We start from the raw sequence: 20,891 nt of genomic DNA on the forward strand, positions 1-20,891 counted from the left end.
AGAGGTGGGGTAGAGTAGGGAACGGGGCAGAGTATGGAACGGGGTAGAGTAGGGAACGGGGTAGAGTATGAAACGGTGTAGAGTAGGGAACGGGCTAGAGTATGGAACGGGGTAGAGTAGGGAACGGGGTAGAGTATGGAACGGTGTAGAGTAGGGAACGGGCTAGAGTATGAAACGGTGTAGAGTAGGGAACGGGCTAGAGTATGAAACGGTGTAGAGTAGGGAACGGGCTAGAGTATGGAACGGGGTAGAGTTGGGAACGGGGTAGAGTAGGGAACGGGGTAGAGTAGGGAACGGGGTAGAGTATGGAACGGGGTAGAGTAGGGAACGGGGTAGAGTAGGGAACGGGGTAGAGTAGGAACGGGGCAGAGTAGGGAACGGGGTAGAGTATGGAACGGGGTAGAGTAGGGAACGGGGAAGAGTAGGGAACGGGGTAGAGTAGGGAACGGGGCAGAGTAGGGAACGGGGTAGAGTATGGAACGGGGTAGAGTAGGGAATGGGGTAGAGTAGGGAACGGGATAGAGTATGGAACGGGGTAGAGTAGGATAGGGAACGGGGTAGAGTAGGGTAGGGAACGGGGTAGAGTAGGGAATGCGAAGAGTAGGGTAGGGAACGGGGTAGAGTAGGGAATGCGTAGAGTAGGGTAGGGAACGGGGTAGAGTAGGGAATGCGAAGAGTAGGGTAATGAACGGGGTAGAGTAGGGAATGCGTAGAGTAGGGTAGGGAACGGGGTAGAGTAGGGACGGGTAGGGGAAGCTTCTCCAGATCAAACAGAGGACTGGCTGGTCAGTGGTTGGTTGAGCCTGGTCTGGGCTGTACAGCAGCATGAGCCCTGGCAGAGTGGTAGGGAGCCACAGTCAGAGACCCTAATGAAGAGCAACACCTCCAACAGCCCTGGTAATTAACACAATCCCTGTCCCCCACCTTTTTCTCTCTCTCCCTCTGGTTACACCTCTATTGTCACAGAGGTTCAGTACCAGTTCAGTACACGGACAACATGTCCCCATAATACTCAACTGTCTGTTTACGTTCTTAGGTAGCTCTCCTTTACCAAACACATTCACAAAGCCACAGATCAGAGAACAGAACGGTCCAGTGAGGTATTTGATATAATTAATAGGTAGTGGTGATGAATGGAATCATACCCCAGAGCTGCAACTAACAGACCCGTCTGTCCCCACGTTCATTGCAAAAAGTGTAAGGTAAAATTACTTTAATGAACAAATGTTTTTGCTGTCCACTGAGTAGAATGATTAAAGTATATATGACGTGGAACATGGAACTGTTGCCAGCTTAAAATAATCTATTTCTCACTATCATTAGAAACAACACGAAATTGAAAACGCTTCACAAAGACACACCGATAATGGGATATTTTTTTCTCCAACCAACAAAATCTTCGGGCCGGCAATTTTCCAAATGAGAGACGGGACTAATGATCTAGTGTTGGAACCTGCTGGCTGGAAATAATGAGGAGGGGAGACGGACGCTGTGAAGTTCAGAAGGGCGTGCTCAAAGTTTAACACCGACAAACTGCGGGGGAGAGGTCGAGAGGTCAGACAGAGGTGAGGGCATGTGTGTGTAACGGTGTGCATGTGTGCAAATGACAATACTCAGCAAGCAATCAGGCCAACAGAGGAGGTATAGAGACAGAGAGAGACAGAGAGAGCGAGAGAGAAAGAGAGAGAGAGATGGAAAGAGAGAGACAGAGAGATACAGAGAGAGAGAGAGAGAGAGAGAGAGACAGAGAGAGACAGAGAGAGAGACAGAGAGAGAGGCGGAGAGAGACGGAGAGAAAGAGACGGAGAGAGAGGGAGACAGAGAGAGAGAGAGAATTAACAAAAAAACAGAGCAAACTAGAATGCTATTTGGCCCTAAACAGAGAGTACACAGTGGCAGAATACCTGACCACTGTGACTGACCCAAACTTAAGGAAAGCTTTGACTATGTACAGACTCAGTGAGCATAGCCTTGCTATTGAGAAAGGCCGCCGTAGGCAGACATGGCTCTCAAGAGAAGACAGGCTATGTGCACACTGCCCACAAAATGAGGTGGAAACTGGGCTGCAATTCCTAACCTCCTGCCCAATGTATGACCATATTAGAGACACATATTTCCCTCAGATTACACAGATCCACAAAGAATTCGAAAACAAATCCAAATCCAACTCCCATATCTACTGGGTGAAATTCCACAGTGTGCCATCACAGCAGCAATATTTGTGACCTGTTGCCACAAGAAAAGGGCAACCAGTGAAGAACAAACATCATTGTAAAGACAACCCATATTTATGCTTATTTATTTTATCTTGTGTACTTTAACCATTTTTACAACACTATTTATATATTATATATATATACATGTATATATATATATATATATATATATAAATATGTTACAACACTTATGTAATGTTTTTATGTTGTCTTTATTCAAAACTTCTGTATGTGTAATGTTTACTGTTAATTTTGATTGTTCATTTCACCTTTGTATATTATCTACCTCACTTGCTTTGGCAATGTTAACACGTTTCCCATGCCAATAAAGCCCCTTGAAATGAATTGAATTGAAAGAGAGAGAGACAGAGAGAGATGGAGAGACAGATAGAGAGAGAAATAGAGAGAGAGACAGAGAGAGAGAGAGAGAGACAGAGAAAGAGAGAGAGAGACAGAGAGAGAGAAAGAGAGTGGGACTTACTTGTGTGTAGTGAGCTTCTTGTTGAGGTGTTTGAAGTAGGCCAGCTCGTTCCACACCGCATCGCTGTTCTCCTGGCGGAGCTGCCATGGCTCTGCCCGCTGCTGGGCCCTGCCCCTGGGCCTGCACACACCAACACACACACACACACACACACACACACACACACACACACACACACACACACACACACACACACACACACACACACACACACACACACACACACACACACACACACACACACACACACACACACACACACACACACACACACACACACACACACACACACACACACACACACACACACACAAAACCCAGGGGAGAACAGTTAGTATCATACCTAGCAGCCTATGGTCAATTCACATGGGAAGAACTGTTGTTATTTAGACATTTGTAGCCGTATTCAAATGAGTGGCCTTGACTTTGATACTTCAGTGGCAAATCAAGTGCACACACACAGTTGTTGTTAGTTAAATCCCAGGGCAGTGCCTGAGTGGCTAGGCTGAGGAGTGCAGAGGATTCCCAGTGTGCCGTGTAGATGTAAATAATGGCTAAAACACACCCAAACCAGGCCATTCTAACACACACACACGTCACTTATGAATACTTAATGACACTTATACACGGTGGCGTGGCAGACACACATCCACCACCTATTTCCCCTCGGCCCCCCAGTATCCTCCACATCAATCAATCCCAGTGTGTCTGAGCTGCCCTGTGATCCCCGGGTTTCTTTCCCCGAGAGCAAAGACTCTCTCTCTCTCTGATACAGAGAGATCACTGGAACGTCCCACAACAAATCTTAGACACCGAGGAGTATTCTATATGTATTCTTATGGTGAGTGGGGAGAGTATTGCGATGCAAAGTGCATTTCTCTACACTGTGTGTTGTATGCAGGAGCAAGCCCCTACAGCCTGCCGTCCTGTGGATGTGACCAGACAGACCTGCTACCAGGGATATGGATGGACCGCTTATCTTGTCTGCTCCTTTAAGCAATATTGTAATTGAGGTAGCCTAGCAGTTAAGAGCGTTGGGCCAGTAACAGAAAGGTTGCTGGTTCGAATCCTCGAGCCAACTAGGTGAAAAATCTGTCGACGTGCCCTTGAGCAATGCACTTAACCTTAATTACTCATGTAAGCTGCTCTGGATAAGAGCATCTGCTAAATGACTAAAGGGTAAATATGTAAATGATTCACACTGTCTTCTGATAGGCCGGGAGGAGCGTTTAGATCTTCAGGGAGTGCCAAGGAGACAGCGACTAGGAGTCCATTTTGGATCCAGCACCAGTCCAGCCCTCAGTGCTTACCCCCAGCAGTCAACTAGTTTCCGTTATTAAGCAGCGAGGAAACAGAAATGGGAGAGCACTTTATTTACAGAGAAGACTCTCCGGCTAATTGCTTTTAATTCGAGGGGAATCTGTTTACGGGCGCAACTTTGATCAGACTGCAGACGTTTTAATAACCTTTCATTTATTTACTCATCCCATCATCCCAGTCTGATTAAAACTTTCTTCTCTCTAATATAAATAAGAAGTTGGGTTTTTTCTGCTCTTTTATTCTGTTTGGGCGCGTCTGGTGGTAATCATGAATGACAGTGCTGTTTCTCCGGAGTGGCCCAGCCCGGACATGTGTCGGCTGCATGCTGATGAGGATAGAGAGAGTCCAGGGCCTGCAGCTGTGCTCTGATTCGCTGGTAGTTACCCTACTTCCTACTTCCTGTTCCAGTGTCCACATCACCCACACACACTGGCTGTCTGAAATGGAACGATATTCTCAAAATAGTGCACTACTTTTAACCAGAGCCTGAACTATAGGGAATAGGGTGCCATTTGGGAAACAGCCACTGCACATCAACCCAGACCCATAGAGCACCAATAATAACTGAGTCACTCAATAAGTCACTCTCCTGGAGAGAGAAACAAGATGAGTGTGAGGGTGGCAGCAGCAACATGCTGAAGAGGAAACACAAACTAATGCTACTAATGCTAATGGTTTCACCTGTCATAATGGGGGGAGGAGGTGGTCTATTCAATTTAAACTCCAGACTACAGAATAAGAGGCAGGTAGAGGTGGTCTTCAGAACAGTTTACCCCCCCCCCCTTCAGTCTAACACACAAAGGGAGGGCATAAAAGAAGCCCCTCCCCACCCCCACCACTTTCCCCGAAAACAATCAACACAGCGTGGAGGCAACTGGGAAATCCCTAACAAGCCCAAAATGCAATGAGAGTCGACGTTTTCCCCTCTGGCTTGTTAGGCCTGATTCCACGGCTCTAACAGGGGTAGTGTTTAAGTGGTTTCTCCATTGTCTCCCCGCTCAGACTGGCATTACCCCCACTGGGTTTGGGACGATTGAAGGATGGATATGAGGGGTTAACCCATCCAAGTCAATGCCAACGATCATAAGGCTGAGGGGCTGCCTGGGTGGCGCCATCAAAGGCTGAGGATGAAAAGGGCAAAGCTGCATATCGTGTCAATTCTGTCTCCTGTCAAATGATGATGCCAATATGCAGGTGACAGGTCAGTCTGATGGCGTACTGGTTGATTGTGTATTATGAGTCACCAATTCCCTGTTTGCAACAAAACTGCTTTATAACATTTAAAATTGTACCTTTTTAATATGACTTATTGCCACAAGAGGTTACAAACTGAGAAAAATATCAGACAGACCTATTTTTTTTCCTGCTAGCAAAGTGTGCCCTCGTTTTCATCAAGATCCTCCAACAACAAGGAGACAACCACACACACCACACTTTCTTGATAACCTGCTAAAATGTACAGACGGGCACAAATGGTGTTGTTTCCAAGTGATGCTCTCTTCGTTCTCTCTGTCTGTCACACGCTCTCTCTGTCTGCCTGTCTGTTCCGTGCTGCGCTGAGCTGCTCCTAGCCGAACGGCGGGGAGGTGGTGGATGGTGAATACCCGCGCGCTCTACTTTCACACGGCCTCACGTTGCAGCCACTGTTTTCTTTAATTAACCCGGGGAGAAAACAGCTGACAGGGTCAACACGTCGGTCCCGTGTGGATACCAACCCCACATACGCTTCCATTAGTTAGTGTTTTAAAAGGTTCTCCTCGATGCCTGAAGCTTTGGGGGAGGAAGTCAGAAAGAGGGAGAACGTGTGTGTGCCACGTTAATGACATTTGCCGCCACGTTGCCCTCTTTGTGTGAAAACACGGTGGTTTTAATCGAGATCAAACCAAGGGGATCGGAAGAGGAAATCACCCCCTCTCCACCTCGTCCCCCGTCCCTCCCCAGGAGTTTCTCAGACAGCCTGTCCCCTCTATAACGGACACCTTCAGCCTCCTGCCCTCAGGTCCTAATTGATGCCAGGGGAAGAAGGAGAGAGAGACAGAGAGAGAAACAAAGACACGCACAGCGACTCAAACGCTAAGCAACGAAATTGATTCGCTTAAAACCCGTGAAGGTTTTTCAAAGGTAAAGGTGTAATCCTCCCACACAGTAGGTCAGGTGATGACATGTAACATAAAGAGTAAAGGTCATGGGAGTATTTGAGAGAGTTTCAGTTGGGTTCTGATGTGTTCCAGAGGGTTCAGAAGGGCTTAACTAAAGAAAGAGGAGTTACGTGCCTTTAAACACTCCCCAAGGCAAGTTCATATTAACTCCAGGCTAAAGGGAACGGATTGCGACATGGTTTGAGCTGATAAAATCCAGGATTTTTTAGAAAGTCTGTGCTGGCTTGGTTACACATACCTAATAGTTCCTGGAATAATGTGAAAAGACAGAGCACGTCTCTGGTCGGCACCACTGTGTGGAAGTGTGTCACCTGCCACTCTACACCAGAACGTCAGTCTGCTGCTGGGTGGAAGTGTGTCACCTGCCACTCTATACCAGAACGTCAGTCTGCCTCTGGGTGGAAGTGTGTCACCTGCCACTCTATACCAGAACGTCGGTCTGCCTCTGGGTGGAGGTGTCACCTGCCACTCTATACCAGAACGTCAGTCTGCCGCTGGGTGGAAATATGTCACCTGCCACCCTACACCAGAACGTCAGTCTGCCGCTGGGTGGAAGTGTGTCACCTGCCACTCTATACCAGAACGTCGGTCTGAGGCTGGATGGAGGTGTCACCTGCCACTCTATACCAGAACGTCAGTCTGCCGCTGGGTGGAAGTGTCACCTGTCACACTATACCAGAACGTCAGTCTGCCGCTGGGTGGAAGTGTGTCACCTGCCACTCTATACCAGAACGTCGGTCTGCCGCTGGGTGGAAGTGTGTCACCTGCCACTCAATACCAGAACATCAGTCTGTCTCTGGGTGGAAGTGTGTCACCTGCCACTCTATACCAGAATGTCGGTCTGCCTCTGGGTAGAAGTGTGTCACGTGCCACCCTACACCAGAACGTCGGTCTGCCTCAGGGTAGAAGTGTGTCACCTGCCACTCTATACCAGAACGTCGGTCTGCCGCTGGGTGGAAGTGTGTCACCTGCCACTCTATACCAGAACGTCGGTCTGCGGCTGGGTGGAAGTGTGTCACCTGCCACTCTATACCAGAACGTTGGTCTGCCGCTGGGTGGAAGTGTGTCACCTGCCACTCTATACCAGAACGTCAGTCTGCTGCTGGGTGGAAGTGTCACCTGCCACTCTATACCAGAATGTCGGTCTGCCTCTGGGTAGAAGTGTGTCACGTGCCACCCTACACCAGAACGTCGGTCTGCCTCAGGGTAGAAGTGTGTCACCTGCCACTCTATACCAGAACGTCGGTCTGCCGCTGGGTGGAAGTGTGTCACCTGCCACTCAATACCAGAACATCAGTCTGTCTCTGGGTGGAAGTGTGTCACCTGCCACTCTATACCAGAATGTCGGTCTGCCTCTGGGTAGAAGTGTGTCACGTGCCACCCTACACCAGAACGTCGGTCTGCCTCAGGGTAGAAGTGTGTCACCTGCCACTCTATACCAGAACGTCGGTCTGCCGCTGGGTGGAAGTGTGTCACCTGCCACTCTATACCAGAACGTCGGTCTACCGCTGGGTGGAAGTGTGTCACCTGCCACTCTATACCAGAACGTCAGTCTGCTGCTGGGTGGAAGTGTCACCTGCCACTCTATACCAGAACGTCGGTCTGCCGCTGGGTGGAAGTGTCACCTGCCACTCTATACCAGAACGTCAGTCTGCCTCTGGGTGGAAGTGTGTCACCTGCCACTCTATACCAGAACGTCGGTCTGCCGCTGGGTGGAAGTGTCACCTGCCACTCTATACCAGAACGTCGGTCTGCCGCTGGGTGGAAGTGTCACCTGCCACTCTATACCAGAACGTCAGTCTGCCTCTGGGTGGAAGTGTGTCACCTGCCACTCTATACCAGAACATCGGTCTGCCGCTGGGTGGAAGTGTGTCACCTGCCACTCAATACCAAAACATCAGTCTGCCGCTGGGTGGAAGTGTCACCTGCCACTCTATACCAGAACGTCGGTCTGACGCTGGGTGGAAGTGTGTCACCTGCCACTCTATACCAGAATGTCGGTCTGCCTCTGGGTAGAAGTGTGTCACGTGCCACCCTACACCAAAACGTCGGTCTGCCTCAGGGTAGAAGTGTGTCACCTGCCACTCTATACCAGAACGTCGGTCTGACGCTGGGTGGAAGTGTGTCACCTGCCACTCTATACCAGAACGTCGGTCTGCCTCTGGGTGGAGGTGTCACCTGCCACTCAATACCAGAACGTCGGTCTGCCTCTGGGTGGAGGTGTCACCTGCCACTCTATACCAGAACGTCAGTCTGCCGCTGGGTGGAGGTGTCACCTGCCACTCTATACCAGAACGTCGGTCTGCCGCTGGGTGGGAAGTGTCACCTGCCACTCTATACCAGAACGTCGGTCTGCGGCTGGGTGGAAGTGTGTCACCTGCCACTCTATACCAGAACGTCGGTCTGCCTCTGGGTAGAAGTGTGTCACCTGCCACTCTATACCAGAACGTCAGTCTGCCTCTGGGTAGAAGTGTGTCACATGCCACTCTATACCAGAACGTCGGTCTGCCGCTGGGTGGGAAGTGTCACCTGCCACTCTAGACCAGAACGTCGGTCTGCCTCTGGGTAGAAGTGTGTCACCTGCCACTCTATACCAGAATGTCGGTCTGCGGCTGGATGGAGGTGTCACCTGCCACTCTATACCAGAACGTCGGTCTGCGGCTGGGTGGAGGTGTCACCTGCCACTCTATACCAGAACGTTGGTCTGCCTCTGGGTAGAAGTGTGTCACCTGCCACTCTACACCAGAACGTCGGTCTTCCACTGTGTGGAAGTGTGTCACCTGCCACTCTATACCAGAACGTCGGTCTGAGGCTGGATGGAGGTGTCACCTGCCACTCTATACCAGAACGTCGGTCTGCCTCTGGGTGGAAGTGAATCACCTGCCACTCTATACCAGAACGTCAGTCTGCTGCTGGGTGGAAGTGTGTCACCTGCCACTCTACACCAGAACGTCAGTCTGCTGCTGGGTGGAAGTGTGTCACCTGCCACTCTACACCAGAACGTCAGTCTGTCGCTGGGTGGAAGTGAATCACCTGCCACTCTATACCAGAACGTCAGTCTGCCGCTGGGTGGAGGTGTCACCTGCCACTCTATACCAGAACGTCAGTCTGCCGCTGGGTGGAAGTGAATCACCTGCCACTCTATACCAGAACGTCAGTCTGCCGCTGGGTGGAGGTGTCACCTGCCACTCTATACCAGAACGTTGGTCTGCCGCTGGGTGGAAGTGGTACCATAGAAATAGAATTCTAGTAGAGTAGAATATTGAAATCTACTTCTAGTAGTGTACTCACAGGCCCTGTGCGTCCTCCACCTCTCGGAGCTGGTCTTTGACCGTCCGGTAGTTGGTCTGGACGAGACGCAGGCGCTCGTGGCGTTTCTCATGGGCCCTCCGCAGCTCCTCGTTCTCGTCCATCTGCCGGCCAGAGACATACAGGAGGTTACGTTACACAATGTGGCCACTTCACACATGCACTGCACAGGGAAATCAAATGATGTCACTGAAATGTGAAACCGGTCGGGGGTTGGGTGTGATGACAAATCTATCTGAAATGATAGAATTACTTAAATCTTACATTGAGAGCAGTGTATTTCCAAAAGATAGAAAATGGACATAGAAACAGTGTAAATAATTTAATTACTGACAGTGTCAGTCTAGTACGGAACTGTACACCAGTGGAGGCTGGCGGGAGGAGCTATAGGAGGATGGGATCATTGTAATGGCTGGTATGGAATAAATGGAACGATATCAAACACATGGAAACATTGTTCGACTCTGGCCCCTTCATTCCTTTCCAGCCATTACAATGAGTCCTCCTATAGCTTCTCCCGCCAGCCTCCACTGCTGTACACCCCCCAGGTCAGATATAACTCTTGTTACTGTAACATGTAGCTATAACAAATATGTGCTCCATTACTGAGGAAGCATCACCTCTCTCTGACATTGCAGTTCCTCTCCTTCTCTCTGACAAGTGTTCCTCCAGCATCCGAGGTTCGTTACAGATACAGCATTAATATGGTCAAGTCAACCGGGAGAGAGGGCACTTTGAACCTTCTTCACACTGCCCCCCCCCCTCCTCCACCCCCTCTCCCCTCAGCGGGGTACTGGTCATTGACTGGGGTCACCACCCAATTGGGGCGGCAATGACTGACAATTTAAAAAAAGAAAAGATTACAACGTGGGACTTTCAGGGGAGAGAAGGAGGAGAACATCTAGATGTTCCTGACAGGAACGCCTCTGCTATTCTGACCTTAACAGAGTGGAAGAAGAAAACACTTTAAAACAGGCAGGCTCGGGCTCGGGAGGGGGAAGAGGAGGAAAGATGAGCGAGACAGAAAGAGAGAAAGAATAAGAGAGAGAGAGAAAGAGAAAGGGAGCAGAGCAGGTTTCTGCTTGAGTGGCCAGGCAGGGCTGGGGAGACTTCTCGTCGAGCGCCTTTTGAAGGGAAGAGCTTGTTTACTGCTGATATGACACGGCTGCCCTGCAGAGAGGGAAATGTGAGCTCTGAACCCTGTTATTATTAACAAGGACAAAGAGAACAGAGAGGAGCGGGAGCGGCAGCACACACATGGACGCACACACACACACACACACACACACACACACACACACACACACACACACACACACACACACACACACACACACACACACACACACACACACACACACACACTCAGAGACAGACACACACACTCAGAGACAGACACACACACTCAGAGACAGACACACACACACACACACACTTTCTCTCACACTCCACCGATGTGACAAGTATGGATTTTTGTGTACTGGTGAGAGATATTCACAGAGGACATCCGTTACATGGGCTGCTTTTACAACACAAAGCCCCCAAACAAACGCAGCCTGGGTTTCTGCCTCTAATGAAAGGAGAGAGAGAACCAGACACACACACACACACAGAGAGAGAGAGAGTCCTGACTGATTGATTGCAGAGGGGCTCTGGTCGGAGTGGCAGGGCATTAGCCACATCATTGCTTCCCAGGCCCCTTAGAGCTCCCACTGGGCCCCGGCCCCAACCCTGGTCATCACAGATCACACTTCAACCCCACCACCAGCAATCAATACTCCACAACACAACACACAGCCTGCTCTGGGTACACTGGTCCCAGACCCTAATCATCCAGCATGTATGTTCTCAAGCTGGAAAATAATTTGGTGTCTCTCAGACCTCAGAGAGAGACCGTGCTGTTGTTTACTTGTCTTGGAAGTGGCACGTTTGTACTGTTCTGTCCAATTCAGCATTTAACTGATTACATCGCACTGGGTACACAGTATAAATTGTGTTCCCAATATAATGGGGTCAGTGACATCCACTGGGCGCACGTTTGTTTTACTATCTTTGTGGGGACCAAACAATTGATTCCCATTCAAAATCCTATTTTACCTAAACCTAAACCTAACCCCTATTCCTAAACCTAACTCCTAACCCTAACTGTAACCCTAAACCTAACCCCTATTCCTAAACCTAACTCCTAACCCTAACTGTAACCCTAAACCTAACCCCTATTCCTAAACCTACTCCTAACCCTAACCCTAACTGTAACCCTAAACCCTAACCCTAACCCTAAACCTAACCCCTATTCCTAAACCTAACCCTAACTGTAACCCTAAACCTAACCACTAAGACTAAACCTAACCCCTAAGACTAAACCTAACTCCGATCCCTAACTGTAACCCTAAACCTAACCCCTAAGACTAAACCTAACCCCTATTCCTAAACCTAACTCCTAACCCTAACTGTAACCCTAAACCTAACCCCTAAGACTAAACCTAACCCCTATTCCTAAACCTAACTCCTAACCCTAACTGTAACCCTAAACCTAACCCCTAAGACTAAACCTAACCTCTATTCCTAAACCTAACTCCTAACCCTAACTGTAACCCTAAACCTAACCCCTAAGACTAAACCTAACCCCTATTCCTAAACCTAACTCCTAACCCTAACTGTAACCCTAAACCTAACCCCTAAGACTAAACCTAACCCCTATTCCTAAACCTAACTCCTAACCGTAACCCTAAACCTAACCCCTAAGACTAAACCTAACCCCTATTCCTAAACCTAACTCCTAACCCTAACTGTAACCCTAAACCTAACCCCTAAGACTAAACCTAACCCCTATTCCTAAACCTAACTCCTAACCCTAACTGTAACCCTAAACCTAACCCCTAAGACTAAACCTAACCCCTAAGACTAAACCTAACTCCGAACCCTAACTGTAACCCTAAACCTAACCCCTAAGACTAAACCTAACCCCTATTCCTAAACCTAACTCCTAACCCTAACTGTAACCCTAAACCTAACCCCTAAGACTAAACCTAACCCCTATTCCTAAACCTAACTCCTAACCCTAACTGTAACCCTAAACCTAACCCCAAAGACTAAACCAGCCTTTTTCCTTGTGGGGACCGGCGAAATGACAGTAAAACCAAAAACACACACACAACTCTGTTAAACGCCCCTCAGTCCGCACTACAGACATGTAAATGGCACCATTAAATAACACAGCCATGCGTATCATGAGCCATTAGCATCAGGCTGAGTGTCTGTCTAGTATGTGATGTAATAGGGACACTTTAGACCTGACACCAAAATAACTGCTAATATCCCTGGCTGAGTAAAGAGACATGACCTCCATATATCTCTAGTGGATGGGGGAAGAGAGAGAGAGAGAGACAAATTAAGAGACAGAGAGAGACAGAGACAGACAGAGACAGAGAGAGAGAGAGAGAGAGAGAGAGAGACAGAGAGGGAGAGAGAGAGACATAGAGAGAGAGAGAGAGAGAGAGAGAGAGAGAGACATAGAGAGAGAGAGACAGAGAGAGACAGAGACAGACAGAGACATCGAGAGAGAGAGAGAGAGAGAGAGAGAGAGAGAGGGAGAGAGAGAGACATAGAGAGAGAGAGACAGAGAGAGAGAGACAGAGACAGAGAGAGAGAGAGAGAGAGAGAGAGAGGAGAGAGACACAGACAGAGAAGAGAGAGAGGGAGAAGACAGAAGACAGAAAGACAATTGAGAGTAGGGAAGAGACAGAGCACAGAGAGACAGAGACAAATGGCATAGACACCCCATTGAAAGAGAGAGCAGAGTTCTGGGAGACAGACAGAGAGACAGAGAGAGCAATGCCAAGAGCTGAGAAAGAGAGAGACAGAGAGAGAGAGAAAGAGGATTTTCCAGAGAAGATCCAGATCTCAGGGAATTAGTTCTCAATATTAGCTGAGTTCTTCACTGAAACCTGTGGGGTTCTACTAACACACTAGTTCTCAATAGGTACAAAATATATAGAGTACTGCACACACTACAATTACTTAGGTTTAAAAATAAGCTCAACTGGACACCTTAATGAGGCAGTGAATGAACTGAGAGAGAAAGCATGCAGGCCATTCTACACCATTAAAAAACAAATTCAAATTGAAATACCTATTAAAATTTGGCTAAAACTAATTGAATGTATCAATGAACCAATTGCACTTCATGCCAAAACAAGATTTCACCAAATGGCATAAACACCCCATTGAAACCCTGCATGCAGAGTTCTGTAAGATTCTCCTACATGTCCAGAGGAAGCTTTGGAAACCCCCTCTCATGTCATTACCAAGCCTTGCAATGCCAAGAGCTGAGCAAAGAAAAAAGTCCCCTCATCCAGCTGGTCCTGGGGCTGAGTTCACTCACCTGTTCTACTAACACATTGAAGCCTCAGTCCCCTCCTCCAGCTGGTCCTGGGGCTGAGTTCACTAACCTGTTCTACTAACACACTGAAGCCTCAGCCCCCTCCTCCAGCTGGTCCTGGGGCTGAGTTCACTAACCTGTTCTACTAACACACTGAAGCCTCAGCCCCCTCCTCTAGCTGGTGCTGGGGCTGAGTTCACTAACCTGTTCTACTAACACACTGAAGCCTCAGTCCCCTCCTCCAGCTGGTCCTGGGGCTGAGTTCACTAACCTGTTCTACTAACACACTGAAGCCTCAGTCCCCTCCTCCAGCTGGTCCTGGGGCTGAGTTCACTAACCTGTTCTACTAACACACTGAAGCCTCAGCCCCTCCTCCAGCTGGTCCTGGGGCTGAGTTCACTAACCTGTTCTACTAACACACTGAAGCCTCAGTCCCTCCTCCAGCTGGTCCTGGGGCTGAGTTCACTAACCTGTTCTACTAACACACTGAAGCCTCAGTCCCCTCCTCCAGCTGGTCCTGGGGCTGAGTTCACTAACCTGTTCTACTAACACACTGAAGCCTCAGTCCCCTCCTCCAGCTGGTCCTGGGGCTGAGTTCACTAACCTGTTCTACTAACACACTGAAGCCTCAGCCCCCTCCTCTAGCTGGTCCTGGGGCTGAGTTCACTAACCTGTTCTACTAACACACTGAAGCCTCAGCCCCAGGACCAACTGGATGAGGGGACTGAGGCTTCAGTGTGTTAGTAGAACAGGTGCTGCATTTCCTGACAAAATGTTAAAAATATAAAACAATTAGAGACTTTTATTTCCCCCAAATTTGAACACCTTTTTCAAGGTTTCAAAGACCTCTCTGCCCATCCTGTTGGGGGAGGACGCAGAGAGCTGTGGGTTGGCAGCAGACTACATTGCTGCCTGACATAAGTTGAGGGACAGTGTCTGACAGACCAATCAACCTGCACATGTCCTCTACTGTATACTTATTGTTATTGTTCAATGTATGGTTATTTTGACCCTTGGTTATTGTTGTTACTGTTGACAAGTTGATCATTTTGATTCTTATTATTTTAATATTGTAAATCTCCAAAGTAAGCTTTGGCAATATGTACATTGTTACGTCATGCCAATAAAGCAAATTGAATTAGAATTGAAATTGAAAAGTTGAGAGAGACAAGGAAGAAGGAAAGCCAAAAGAAAGACAAGGAAGAAGAGAAAGAGCCAAGAGAGAAATAAAAAAAACAGAGACGACAGAGAGAAATAAGAAGACAGGAGAAATAATAATAGCACAAGAGAGAAATAAAAAGGAGAGAGCAGAGAGAGAGAGAGAGACAGAGAGAGAGACAGAGAGAGAGACAGAGACAGAGAGACAGAGAGACAGAGACAGAGAGAGACAGAGAGACAGAGAGACAGAGACAGAGAGAGAGAGAGAGAGAGAGAGAGAGAGACAGACAGACAGACAGACAGACAGACAGACAGACAGACAGAGAGAGACAGAGCGAGAGAAGAGAAAGAGAGAGACAGACAGAGACAGACAGACAGAGACAGAGACAGAGAGAGACAGAGCGAGAGAGACAGAGAGAGAGAGACCGCAGAACAGAGGAGAGTGTGAAGGTTAAAAGAGCGATGGAGCTGATTGGTTTATGGGGAGAGTCCAAGTCCTGCCGCATCCTCTCTTCTCCTGCTGCTTCATTGCCCACACAGACGCTCAGCGGTCGTGTGTATCAGTGTGTGTGTGTGTGTGTGTGTGTGTCAGTGTGTGTATGTATCAGTGTATGTGTGTGAGTGTGTGGCACACCGTTAGGAAAGGTCAGAGAGGAAGCAGTCGGTAACAGCGGTGCAATTGAGCCCCTTAGAGACCATCAGCCTTCCCCGACGCTGGACCACAGGGAGAGACAGAGAGAGAGTCTGCTATCCCCTCCACTCACCCCTTATCAGGAGCAATTCACCCTGCTGGCCTCTCCAACACACAGCAATCATATTGCACAGATACTGTACCCACCGGCTGGTCTTGAAATACTATAAAGCCATACTCTGTTGTTACAAAACCAAAGACGGTCATCATTTTTAAGAGTCGAGACTGAGAATGTCACAGGTTGAGACAAGTCTGACACACAATACCCAGGCACTGACGTGTGGTTGAAAGCTGGAGGCAGTCAGTCTGAACATACATGTGGGAGTCAGTCACTCTGCTGCAGCCAGCCAGCCAGTGACATCTTCATCTCCTTTTCAGAGCCATTACTACCTCTCTGAGTGGTGATTACAGACGGTCATAATTGAGCCATCAGGAGAAGGCACTGATGAGAGGGGGGAACCAGGGGGCTGGCTGGGCCTCTGAGGGGAGATGGGAGATGGGAGGCAAGGGACCCACGCAGGCAGATGCGTGACAGCGCTCCCTCGTCCTATCGGTGCGTTAGCTCTCAGTAGTAGCGTGTCATGGCTGGCGGCAGAGCAGTGACATTCACACATGACGGCCTGTCTGTCTCTGAATGGGGCTGATGATGACAATGAGGTCATATCAATACACACAGGAAACAGAACACAGGTACCTCTCACCTGGACCCACACTACTCAATGTGCTGGAAAGCATTAGGAGGAGGGAGAGAGAGGAGAGACAAGGGAGTAGAGAGAGAGGAAATGGGGAGAGAACAGGGGAAAAAAATAGAGAATAGAAAGAATTAAGACTAAAGAGACAGGAAGGAGGGAATTCAAAAGAGAGAGAAAATGACACAGAAAGAGAAACAGACATAGAGACAGAGAGAGACTGTCGATAATATTTCCCATCTTGTTTTGTCTTTCTTTCATACCATGTCATGTGTCTACTCAGTGATGTTGACACTGTTGTAGTTGATGTTAATGGTAATCCCATGTCCACTACTACTATTATTATTGCTGTTGGTCACACCATTTATTTATATTTACTTATTTATTTTTATATATATGTATACTTGAACTTGCCATGTCAATAAAGTCAAATGAATTGAATTGTGAGTGAGAGAGAGAGAGAGCAAGAGACAGAGAGAGACAGAGAGAGACAAAGAGAGAGTGTGTAGTGTAGAGGTCAGTGAGGTTTGTACCTTCAGTCTGAGCAGCTCCTCCAGGTCATGAATCCTCTTTTCCACTCCTCTTCCTGACTCCACGCTGCTCGCCGGGGACAACGACCTGGACAGCTGCACCGGTGCACTCTGGGGGATGTAGTCATTCAATCAGAGAGAGAGAGAGAGAGAGAGAGGCAGGGGGTTCGGCTACGCGCTTCAGCAGGCTTTAGCATCACATTACAGAGACAACTAGTGCTCAATTAACAGCTGCACAACGGCTGTGTGAATACCAATAACACATTATATATGTTCATTTCACTTTTCCCTTATGTGAAGACATACAGATACACACACACACACAAGCAAGTAAGTACACACCTGCCGAACACACACACACACACACACACACACACACACACACACACACACACACACACACACACACACACACACACACACACACACACACACACACACACACACACACACACACACACACACACACACACACACACACACCATCTCTCCCCTCACACACACATACCATCTCTCCCCTCACACACACATACCATCTCTCCCCTCACACACACAAACCAAGACAAAAAAAGACAAAAAAACAATCAGGGTACCAGAGGAATAAGGAAGCATCCCTCCACACACTGCACCACACGGAGCTCCAAAGGTTTCTCTCCACTGGCTAATGAGTATGTTCATTTACATGTACACTGTTTCTTTGACTGTAATGACGTCCCATTAGGGGACACTAAAGGGCTATAGATTCCAGGCTGCGCCGGGCTTCATTACCAAAAGGTGGGCAGTGGGGCCCCTTTAATTGCTCTATGAGGACCCCGAGGTTACACTTGATAGGACAACTGGCTGGTAGAAACTGCTGGGGGGAGAAAAAAGAAAGCTGCTCTCTCGCTCCTCCTTGAGAACAAGAAGCACTCTCCAGTCCTGCTGTGTGTGTGTGTGTGTGTGTGTGTGTGTGTGTGTGTGTGTGTGTGTGTGTGTGTGTGTGTGTGTGTGTGTGTGTGTGTGTGTCTTTTCTTTAAAATAAATAAAGAAGCTATGGGAACAATATGCTGTTGGAATATGGAAACAGGAAGATGAGGATAGGAGCCCCTGTGGTGGGAGTGTTGAGCGGAACAGATGGCGGCTAAAATATGCAATGTGACTAAATGCGGCGATGCTTCTTTAGTCTGGAGACTCGGCGGTAGCAAGAGTTTATAGGGAGGACGGAGGGATGGCATGTCGGCTGACCCAAAAGGACAGTGACATTGAAGGGCAACCAGAGGCCTTGTGCAAACTAGATCTATAAAGCTTTACAACGGTTCTCATTTGAACCTCACTGAGTTTACCAAACATTAGAAACACCTTCCTAATAGTGAGTTGCACCCCCTTTGCCCTCAGAACAGACACAATTCGTCAGGGCATGTATTCTACAAGGTGTCCAAAGCTGTTCCACAGGGATGCTGGCCCATGTTGACTCCAATGCTTCCCAAAGTTGTGTCAAGTTGGCTGGATGTCCTTTGTGTGGTGGACCATTCTGGATACACAAGGGAAACTGTTGAACGTGAAAAACTCAGCAGCATTGCAATTCTTGAAACAAACTGGTGTGCCTGGCACCTACAATCATACCCCGTTCAAAGGTGCTTAAATATAATATCGCCCATTCACTCACTGAATGGCACACATACACAATCCATGTCTCAAATGTCTCAAGGCTTAAAAAGCCTTCTTTAACCGGTCTCCTCCCCTTCATCTACACTGATTGAAGTGGATTTAACAAGTGAGGGACAAATAAGGGATCATATCTTTCACCTGGATCCACCTGGTCAGTCTATGTCATGGAAAGAGCAGGTGTTCTTAATGTTAAGTACACTCAGTGTGTACTGCTGTGACAAATACTTTCCTCCTGGGTGTCAATGATTTTCAATTCATTTTTTTTTTTAAATGTACACTCCAAAAACAAACTTATACTAACAACAACTTACAGACACCTACAAACAATGACTACATCTCATCTGGCCAGACCCGCATGCTCACACCCCAATCCTTAGACGATTGCAAATCAGTCCGCTTTCTCTATGATTTGCTCGACCTTCACTTGAACTCTGTTGAACTCTGCATCCAGCAAATGAGTAGATAAAGCATGTCTGGTTGGAGGGGTGTATGCTGGGCGAAGAACATTCAGAAATCTCTTCCAATACACATTGCCTGTGAGCATCAGTGGAGAAGCAGTTGCATACACAGCTTGAGTAAGACATTCATCAGCATTTCTCTGACTACGTTCCTCCATTGAGTCAAAAACACTTCTGATTTCAGGAGGACCATGAGCTGTTGCTATCGATAAGGTGTCTGATTCATCATTTCCACCTTGAATAGAAGTAGAGGGACTTTTGTCAGAGGTTGCTTGTTGTGAGCACTGAGGGAACTTTATGCACTTGGCCAGATGGTTATGCATCTTTGTTGCATTCTTCACATATGATTTGGCTCAGTATTTGCAAATGTACACAGCTTTTACTTCTACATTAGCTGCAGTGAAATATCTCCACACATAAGATAGTCCCCGTGGCATTTTCCTGTAAAGATTAGAAGAAGAAAAAATAGTTAAGCAGTAAGATTAAACAACTCCTTTGTAAGATAAATGTTTTAAAATGAAACATGTATGGGAACAGGTGAATTAACACTCCTCAGTTAGCAGGCTCAAGCAAGCTAAAACCCACATGGTAGCAAAAACTAACCAGCAGAAATTGTTAACAAGTTAGAACTGATTTAAACAAACTTTGCTGTAAACAACTATTTACTAATTTACAAAAAAGTAATGTATGTCATATAAATATATTCACCCCACCCAGTATGGTAATCAAAACTCACCAGAAAGCATGTCGTCCTTGGCTCAGACAGTGTAGTAGTGTGGGCTCAATAGCATCTCATTAGTGTGCAAGATCTTGAGAATCAGCTGTACATGTGATGGAAGAGTGCACTGTGCATGCAGAGGGTTACAACTCCATTGAATTGGGGATAGTTTAACCAAAATATGTCACGAGACCTAGAATTGCCTTGTGTATCCCACAATTTTTTTTTCACTGTTATAAGCTAACTTTTTTGATGAATTTATGCAAAATTCCCAAACTTAACTTCCCATGGAAATTTTCCCGGAAAGCTTCCAACCCTCGTGCTCACACACACCCCCATCCCCCATCCCTAGAGCTCACATCCCCATCCCTAGAGCCAGTGCTCACACCCCCAACCCTAGACAGCCCCCATCCCCACCCTAGAGCCAGCGTGCTCACACCCCCAACCCTAGAGCCAGCATGCTCACATCCCCATCCCTAGAGCCAGCGTGCTCACACCCCCATCCCTAGAGCCAGCGTGCTCACACCCCAACCCTAGAGCCTGCGTGCTCACATCCCCAAACCTAGAGCCAGCGTGCTCACACCCCCATCCCTAGAGCCAGCGTGCTCACACCCCCAACCCTAGAGCCAGCGTGCTCACATCCCCATCCCTAGAGCCAGCGTGCTCACACCCCCAACCCTAGAGCCTGCGTGCTCACATCCCCAACCCTAGAGCCAGCGTGCTCACACCCCCAACCCTAGAGCCTGCGTGCTCACATCCCCAACCCTAGAGCCAGCGTGCTCACACCCCCATCCCTAGAGTGCTCACACCCCCAACCCTAGAGCCAGCGTGCTCACACCCCCATCCCTAGAGCCAGCTCACACCCCCAACCCTAGAGCCAGCGTGCTCACATCCCCATCCCTAGAGCCAGCGTGCTTACACCCCCAACCCACACATCCCCAACCCTAGAGAGCTCACACCCCCATCCCTAGAGCGCATGCTCACATCCCCAACCCTAGACAGCCCCACCCCCATCCCTAGAGCCAGCGTGCTCACACCCCCAACCCTAGAGCCTGCGTGCTCACATCCCCAACCCACAGCCCCACAATCCCTAGAGCCGGCGTGCTCACACCCCCCCCAACCCTAGAGCCGGCG

At 48.4% G+C, this 20,891-nt stretch overlaps 1 protein-coding gene across 2 annotated transcripts in view; it reads right to left on the minus strand.

Annotated features, from left to right (window-relative positions):
- The window catches only part of cntln (centlein, centrosomal protein), a 155,972-nt gene that overhangs the window by 94,419 nt on the left and 40,662 nt on the right, over positions 1-20,891 (minus strand). For both annotated transcript variants that reach the window (XM_064926566.1, XM_064926565.1), the window contains exons 11-13: positions 16,938-17,045; positions 9,468-9,589; positions 2,698-2,817 (exon numbers count right to left, since the gene is read on the minus strand). In XM_064926566.1, coding sequence (XP_064782638.1) covers positions 2,698-2,817; positions 9,468-9,589; positions 16,938-17,045 — 350 coding nt within the window. The remainder of the gene's footprint in view (positions 1-2,697; positions 2,818-9,467; positions 9,590-16,937; positions 17,046-20,891) is intronic.

The sequence above is a fragment of the Oncorhynchus masou genome, chromosome 20 (assembly GCF_036934945.1).
Source record: "Oncorhynchus masou masou isolate Uvic2021 chromosome 20, UVic_Omas_1.1, whole genome shotgun sequence".
NCBI lineage: Eukaryota > Metazoa > Chordata > Actinopteri > Salmoniformes > Salmonidae > Oncorhynchus > Oncorhynchus masou.